Genomic DNA, 9,251 nt, shown 5'->3' with positions numbered 1-9,251 from the left:
AGAAAATCCTATAGGGTGCTTGCACCGAAGGTTATTAGTTCAAATCATCCTTCACACACGCTCCAGAAGACATGCAAATAAATGGAATGCAATACCAATCACCTATTTAATGCGGGTATTGATCAAAGTAAATCCTCATGAATAACAATGTCAACTAAATGTCGGTAAAGGGAGTGGACAAAGTGAATGCGTTCGTTGTGGTTCCTTCTTATCTCTTTCTTCCATGATTATAATATGTAATACTGAAGTACGCTATACAGCCAGACTTCATTGGTTGTTCACAAACTCCATGTAAATTCTGTACTTTGCTCTCAGTACCCAAGTGGTCCAACACGCAACTGCCAACCAACTCTCAATTCCAGAAAAATGGGCAATAAATTGAAAAAAAAATTTAAGTAGAGTATATTTGACATGTTGGGTAATATCAATTCTTAATTTGGCCCTTACTGGTTTTGCAACAAAAAGTTGACTTGATTTGTCTAACAAATGTTTTTATACAAAAATTACCTCTGGAATACTGAATAAAATTGTTTTTGTTTTAATAAAATTGAAAACAATCATTTTCTGGGACTGGAAGAAGTTGCCATATTAGTTGCTGTAACCATGGAAACACAATAATATCAAATCACAATTCTAATATTTTGCAAGAGCCATAGTATATATGGTAATTCATCCAATTTTAGCTGTTTTTGAAGCACATACATGTAGCAGGTAATCCAGGTCTATAAATGGGGAAGTTGTACATACGAGCACTCACCAGCCAAGATCGAGTCTCTACAGGCCTAGTGAACACAAAGTCCGACTGCATGTAATGGAAGATATGTAGCGTGCATCACCATAAATATGCACATTGCTCAAAAACTTAACACACAAGAAGAGCCCAATCACCATACAAGGCCTGTACATTTTTTACAATCCATATACATATTGTACATACAAGCTTAATGAAGCTTACTTAAATTCATCAAAATGTTGTGAAAATAATAAGAGGATTATGATTTCAAAAATCACTATAGTTTTTGATAAGATATGTTTATTTTGCTTAGAATGCATCAACTGCTAACCACCACCATAATTACATCCAGTTTATATTTCCAAAACATTAGTGTCTCTTCTACCAAACCAGAGAGGCGGATGCTGTACTGTGGATTTCACTAGCATTTCTCAAACCCATTGAGCTCTATTAGGCAATTCCAGTTGAAGTCCATACACCCCTATGGAAGACATGACCTTAATCTCCCACACAGGGAGTGTGAATTTCAAATAGGGTTACCTGAATGAGAGACTCCATTTGAAATCTATACCCACTGTGTGGGAGCTAAGGTTATGTCTTCCATACAGGGTGTATGGATTTCAACTGAAATGGTCCATTGTAACTTTTCCATATACATGTAGGATTTATAATGGTAGAAATAAACACCTCAAATAAAGAAAGTCCGCAGTCATGTAACCCGTCCTACACCAAACCCTAATCTTGTTATGACAATTTGATTGATAAGGTCGTGTGCAGAATCTTGTTAGCTGCAATTTGGTACCAAATTTGCTACCAAAATCTCTAAATTCATAGAGATTGATAGCAGTATATGAAATTTGGTGCATTTTCAAAAGTTGCAAATTAAAAACAGACCACGCGAACCTGTAGAGGTGAATGGCAGAGCACGACCATTGACATATTGACATAGCCCGAAACAACCGCTAGGTCATATCGATCGCATCGTGCTCTAGTATTCATCAGTAAATCACTGTAGCAATCCATGCGTTTTAAATTGACAATTGAATAAAGCGCGCATTTGGGATAGTCGACAGGGGCCATCGTGGGCAAGCAAGGTTGACCATATTGCCACGCTAAGCCATTTCGACCGCGTGCTTCGTTTTGATTTGCAACTTTCGAAAATGCACCAAATGCCATAAACTGGTATCAACCTTTGTCACTTTTGAGTGTTTGGTAGCAAATTGGGTATCAAATTGGAGCTAACAAGATTCTGCATACGACCGTATCAATCAAATTGTCATAATAAGATCAGGTTTTGGTGTAGGATGGGTTGTATGACTGCGGACTTTCTTTATTTGAGCAGTTTACAATGGGTTGGGCCTTGTGATACAACGCAAAATGTTAGTGAAATCTGCCCCCTCCCCCCTAGATTTCAGGTTTGTGAGATGGTTAAGGGGGTACTACACCCCTCAATAAATTTTTGTCTATTTTTGCATTTTTCTCACAAACTAATAACACAGTGGTAACAAAAGTTACGTATATTATAGGGGCAAGGAATCCAGTTACTACACTGGAATTTCAGTGACCCAAGACAAGTGGTTTGTTATTTATGATAAGAAAAGAGGTACAGCTAGAATGTACCTCATTTTCTATCATATAAACTGAACCGTTTGTCTTTAGTCACTGAAATTTCAGTGTAGTAATCAGATTCCTTGCCCCAATAATATACATAACTTTTGTTATCAGTGTGTTATTATTTTTTGAGAAAAATGCAAAAATAGTCACGAATTTACCACAGGGGTGTAGTACCCCCTTAACTCACAAACTAACATTTCTTCCATCTTCATAGTTCATATTTCTTCAGAATTAAAATCTTACTGATCGAACTGCTGGATTAAACCTTAGCATGTTATCTTTTTTACAGACAAGCTAAAGTCCATTTCACAGTATTTTTTGCAGGTAATGTATGTATAGTATTGAAGTAACGCCATCATAGAGGTACAATTTATTAGTATTCTTTTACTAGTCATAACATATGGAATTACGTTATAAATCCCTATGATTCCCATTCATGCGTATCAATATAATAACCAAAACCTGTTCATGAAATAGGCTTCACAATGCTCCAGAACTTAAAATGGATTTTGCAGCTTGCAAAGCATCGTAACTCTGTGAAATGGACCTTTGGTTGGATGGAACAGTCACTAAACACGCTAAACACCACAAGCCAGGGAAAGTATGCTAATTAATTTGAATGTGTTGCATCTTTAATAATAGTCCCATGTTTTTGTTTATCAAAGTAAATACATTTTCATCTTACTTTTCTTCGTAAACCAGTAATTCTACATTTTAAATTACATACTTCTGTGTTCCAGATAATATTTTTATCACAGCTCATTTCTACAAGTCATACAGCAAAGCAATCACTCAGCATGTCCACAACATGGTCAAAAAGTTTTTGTGCGATTTGACACAAATAATATTTTCTTATATTTGTACTAAAAAAATTCATACACAAGAGATTGACTTACAATGACATCATTATGGCAATCATCTGAGGGGGAAATTAACAATTTGAATTGAAATTCAACATATAATACATGGCTGTTTTAGGAACAAGGAGGCTATTTTTGCCACAATAATACACTCTACTACCCAGGGTTTTAGGGGGACAGGGGGCTTGGGAGTGCATTCCAATGAGTGCCGCCCAAATGGGTCAGTTTTTTTCTCGTATAATATCCCTAGACATGGGTATATGTTTTGAAAATGTTTCAAAAAATGAAAAATAGGGTAGGTTTTTACAAGAAATCCTTAGAAATGTGGCATGTTTCTTAAAATTACCCCAAATGGGCAAAATTTGAATAAACCTCAATTTCACAATACTACATGTAGCTCAAAACCTTGACCTCTAATTATGTAATACAAGTTTTAGTACCCATCCATTCAAAGGTCATTGTTAACGTGTACATGCATATGAGGGTTCAAGAACTGTGTAGTGATCCATGAGCATAATTGAGATCATAATAGTGATAAAATATTGCCCTTTCAAACAACTCAGCACCACTATCAATCATGCTTTATTTGTGTGGCACCACTGACCCTATTGTCAAATAAATTTTGTAACTATCAATCAAATTAAATATATTTCACCTGGCATAAATTTCAAGTCTGCAGTCCGGTATTGTATAACTGTTAACTGGATTTTTTTTCAAATGTGTAAAAATATTTCAATAGCAATCAAATAAAATGCTGAAGGGCCACTTCAATTTCCTTGCTGAATAGGTGAAAACAAGAAATGTCTTTAAAAAAGACAATGCCTCAAGAGATTCCAGCGGGCACCATTTGTTATTAGCTTATAAGAGATACTTGAAATGCTAGCTTTAAGCCTAGTACAAGGAACTTATATGATGTCCTCATTCACAAACTGATACTATCTGTCCATCGTATAAAAAAACCAAATATGTGGGAACTGCTTTTGATAGGCACAAAATATTAATGATAATACAATAGTATATTTATCTATTTATAACATGCAGCTGAAGCCAGGCAAAGCCCAATAGTGCTCAAAGGCCACCTATGAATGCCAAATGAATATGACAGGATACGGATATGAGAAAAGGACCAATTTGTATACAAATATATTAACTGTCTATGAGTGTGTTGGTCGAAATATAATCAAGAGGGGAAATGTGGATTGTTCCATTCCACTTGGTCCAATGCACTTGACATCGCATGCTTATACGCGATGGTTAACGCTGAAAAGGAACCTTGCAAAAGATTGTACTTTAGCTTAGAATTGAATCCCATTTTTTCAGTGTAGGTGAGGATCTATTTTACTGTCATTGAACAGTATATGATGTATCCAGGTTTATCAACAATTTTCAGCCCAAATCGTGTGTCAACTCATCAAAAGGTCACCCAGTTTTTTCTTTTAATCACTGGTTTCTATAGGACAGGAGACTACAGTAAGTGGCAGAAGCCAATGTTAAAAGTCGCCTAATTTTTTTTAACCATTGGTTTCTATAGACAGGAAATGTTCTAAAGTCGGGGGGAAAAACTTCAAAAGTCGCCCAATTGGGCTACCAAATCGTGGGTTTGGCAACCCTGGCTGCATTGATTATTGCATTGTGGTATTAACTTGTGACCCGTACTTATTTATTTAACACTTTAACATAACGCCTAGTAAATACATGCACATAAAATCATATTTCACATGGGTTATATTGGTACAAATATACAATATTGATAATACATTAACCTGAAGATACCTGAATATAAAGTTACAATATATATATTAATGTAAACAGGATGGGACAAACAAAAATGATTTGTATGTATGCCAGATACTGAAGGCTGGAAACTGACATTCTAATTCTCACATAAATCTTTGATTTCCTAAATAAAATGACTGAAAACTGAAACAAATAGACATTATTCAAATTAAGGCATTCAGGTAATACAAATTGGCATGCCAATTTCGGAAAGAGTTTACCATCTTCAACAAAATTTACAATAGCAGAGTCAAAAGCAATATAATATCTTCTTATTGTACAGATAAGGTATTCAGATCAGGGTGGGCGCTAACCGGCAATTGGAGGTCTGGACCCAAAACAGTTTGTGATATACCTGGACATTCTGTTAGCTAGCCTTATGCTAACCCTGATGCAAATATTCTTAATCTAAGCTCACATGTTTTGTGTTTTTACATAAAAATCAATTATCTTTTGAGCTTAATAAACATGTAAATTAATTGGCTAAATTTTGTCAATTCACAATATGATGAGCTCTGGAGAGGCCAAAATATGCAGTGCATCATGGGAAAATGTCAACATCCAAAGCCAGCGTAATAAGAATACAACATAGGAACAAGTTTCATTGTAGTTTAAATCAATGTCAATATGTTTTTAACATTGTTATTATCACACTGAAAATCCAATGGTGGCTATAACGGCACTTCGATCCTGGAGGTCAAAAACCTGAGCAACCGCTGCATGGTGGCACATCGTATTGTGAATCGCAAGAATTGATGAATACCCCTGACAAGTGACATCATATAATATTGTGGCTTTGTGCAATTGTGACAAGAAGCAAGGCTGATTTGTGCATCAAGGATATTTCACAATCCAATCATTTTATTTTGAAGACACCCATAGTGGTTAGCAATTGATGCTGGCTAAGCTTGAAAAAAAAATATACAAAATGTATTGAGTTGACATTGAAATGCTTCAGAAAATAACAAATTTGAAAATGACAAAATTTATGTTTTTAAATTACAATATTAGATCTCTATATTCCTGATCAGAATATACAATGTACTACACTTCAAACAAAAATTTACTTATTGAATTATTAGGTGGAAACTTTAATGATTGAGGTAAACTGGCTATTGATGGGTTGTCAGTGAGGTCAAAGTTCACACAAAGCCATCTCCCAATTGGAGATCAGCAAATTCACAGAAAGCTGTCGGGTGATTGAATATCTGGTCAATCCAGCTGCATGGGAATATGTTGCCATAGCAACAACATATTTGAATTCACTTCATCACATGACAACCAGCTGCATTATAGTGTACATATCACCAAAATATTGGTGCTTACATGTTCCTTGCAAATACATATCAACTGTTGAAAAACTCACAAATTTTTTGATCATTTCATCAAACTTCATCTTGAACATTTCTTTTATATCCAGAATTATAAAATTGCAGGCATCAGTTGATTATGCAGTTTCTCCGAATCCAGACAGACTCCATGGTTCAGCATATTCTGTCCATTTACATAAGCTTCAAGGAGAAAACCTCATCAAAACAGGGAGTTCCACTTCACCTTGTCTCAGAAAGCACACTGATTAACAGGCACATCGAATGCTGCATTTTTGCTGGATATTTGAAACATACACTACATACTATTAAACCTGAAACACCATGAATTAGTCAACCAATCACCCAACCAAACAACTCCTAGATTGTATGCCGATGTCTAGTGCCTATTTCTGAAGACGCAATCTTGCAATGTACTGTCAAGGTGCAAATTTTACAAGGATCAAATCGGGTTCTTTCAAAGACCCTACAAAAATGCACTTTCTGCACACAGCAAATTGATCAGTAAGTTTTGGTATCTGAATCGATTTACTCAGTGCCAGAAGTGGGCAAGTGCAATAGCTGCCCTGTGAACATTTGGTAATTTACACACAGTATACTGTACTCATCTACACATGGCAGCTACACATGGCCGCTATTGCACTTGCCCACTTCTGGCACTGAGCAGTCAAACTGCCTTCCCAAACACACTTTGGGAGCAGACCAATACAACATACAAAATATTTGCGGTTTAAGGCAAGAAAGGCCCATCTACAAATAGCTGCCAGATGTCACATTTTCAGAGTGTACAATACAAATGCAGAAATTGTCTATAGGGCAGCTATTGCAGAGAGGACTACCTGACTCATTGGTCATCGGTGCGCAGATGGGGAGGAGACCTCACCACATCTATGCAATCGCCGATTACCATTGTGTACCAGGACCACGGAAAAGATACAAATTAACAGAAGTTTCTTTATCTTAATTGACTTGACCACATAACCATGCAGTATCTACCAGACTCTGTGTATGGATACTACATGTTTATCTGGGAGCACAATATGCAAAACTGTTCTCCAGTGAACAAACTATAGATGATCACAACAAATTAACCAATCTGTGATATAAAATAGTTCAATTTGCACAAACAAATTGCAAGAATTTGGGAACATTTGATATTCAAATTGAAGACAAGTAAATTGTATTTATATATAAATGTTCAATTGTATTCAGGTATGTACATTAGCACTGTCGGGTCTTATTCATTGTAATTTTTTTTTCTATCTTTCTATTTTTTGGTGGAAGATCTTATCAAAATATCTAAACAATGATCCTTCCCTTTTATTTCATTAAATGTTTGTAGAAAATTCCATTCGGAGATGATCATTTCTCGTATGTGTAGAATCCTTCGCCTGACTTGATGCCCAATTTTCCTTCGCTAACTAGTTTGTCCACCAGTGGGCTTGGATTGAATAGAGGCTGGTCTGGGAAATCTGCATGCCATCCTGTAAGTGAATGAGTGAGAGACAATAATAAAATAGGATTAATATTTCACATCAAGCATTGTGCACAATCAATTTCATGTAAACCAGTTGGAGCGCCACAAGGGGCATGGGGGAAAAAACAGACCACTTGCCACCTGTTGCCCTCCTCCCAGTTAAAACCCCAAATTACAAAAATTTCTACTTTTTGCAGCAGTTTTACACAAAATTCGTTAATTTTGCCCCCCTGAAATTGACTCCCCCACACAAAAATTCCTGGCGCCGCCACTGATGTAAACAAACCAAAGAGATTAGACCCAAAGAGGACCAACTCCGCTATGATTGCATGTTGCTCATGGAGGGCTATGCACCACGCCTTGAAATAAGCAGGCGCTGGGAGCAAATTTGCTCTTGTAAAGCCACCAGGAGCAATTTTTGAAAAAAAATTGCTCCTGGTTCCAGTTTTGCACTTGATGCAATAGTGCTGGCATGCTGTTATATGTATATGCAAGAAAGGATTTACTATATGAAAATTGCTCCTGTTTTTTCAGAAATTGCTCCTAGTTCTTGTAAAATCCAAGTGAACCAGGAGCAATGTTCAAAAACAAATTGAGCCTGGTTCCGCTTATTTCAAGGCTTGATGTGCGCATTGTAAAGTTTGATTTGAAGTGTGTGTCAAGTGCACAGCCCTTTGAAATGCTCAAGATTAAAGACAAAAATAATTGTTATATATAATTGTTAATAACGGGCTATATATATGACGGACTCATAATAGTGTCATGCACAACAATGCCGTGACAAGGTCTGTACTTACTCTCTTTTTGAATGTGTACATCTTTACATGCTTCTGCCCATATACATGCATATTATGTGTTTGTGTAGGGTGTGTCTGCATGTATGTGCTCTTGTATGAAGGGGTGAACATGTGAATGTATGTGCATTAAGGGATCTGGAATGAGCGTTTTGAGCGTTTCGATAGTATTTTTTTGTGGGACATGAGAGCACATCAGACATATCGAATTGCATTCTGAATCTGAAGAATGTCTTTCTGATATCAAATAATTTTCATTTTTGAAACTCACGATTGAATACAAATTTTATGACAAATTATTAAAATTTGATATTTTTCACATTTTTGATATATAACAGTCCTCGAAGTAAATTTTATAAATCTTATGATACATTCTTAAAGTGTATGTAGCTGGGAGGAAAAGCCGACGATCAATTGAAAATTTTGACCTTTCATATTGAAGATATGGATTTTTCCCAAAAGACCTTAATTTTTTTGGTGTTTTGGAAAAAAAATCCATATCTTCAATATGAAATGTCAAAATTTTCAATTGATCGTCGGCTTTTCATCCCACCTACATACACTTTAAGTATAAATCATCAGATTTATAAAGTTTACTTGAGTACCGCTAAATATCAAAAATATCAATTTTAATGATTTGCCATAAAATGTGTATAACATTGTGAATTT

The 9,251-nt window shown here is 35.8% G+C and overlaps 1 protein-coding gene across 2 annotated transcripts in view; it reads right to left on the bottom strand.

Annotated features, from left to right (window-relative positions):
* Nucleotides 1–2,083: 2,083 nt before the first annotated feature.
* LOC140171435 (hydroxyacyl-coenzyme A dehydrogenase, mitochondrial-like) overlaps nucleotides 2,084–9,251 on the bottom strand; it is a 43,777-nt gene continuing 36,609 nt past the window's right edge. For both annotated transcript variants that reach the window (XM_072194695.1, XM_072194693.1), the window contains exon 8: nucleotides 2,084–7,795. In XM_072194695.1, the coding sequence (XP_072050796.1) occupies nucleotides 7,674–7,795 (122 nt within the window). In that variant the 3' untranslated portion in view covers nucleotides 2,084–7,673. The remainder of the gene's footprint in view (nucleotides 7,796–9,251) is intronic.

Source organism: Amphiura filiformis, chromosome 15 (genome assembly GCF_039555335.1).
Source record: "Amphiura filiformis chromosome 15, Afil_fr2py, whole genome shotgun sequence".
Classification (NCBI taxonomy): domain Eukaryota; kingdom Metazoa; phylum Echinodermata; class Ophiuroidea; order Amphilepidida; family Amphiuridae; genus Amphiura; species Amphiura filiformis.
The sequence above is the reverse complement of the archived record's forward strand: the minus strand, read 5'-3'. Positions and strand labels throughout refer to the sequence as shown.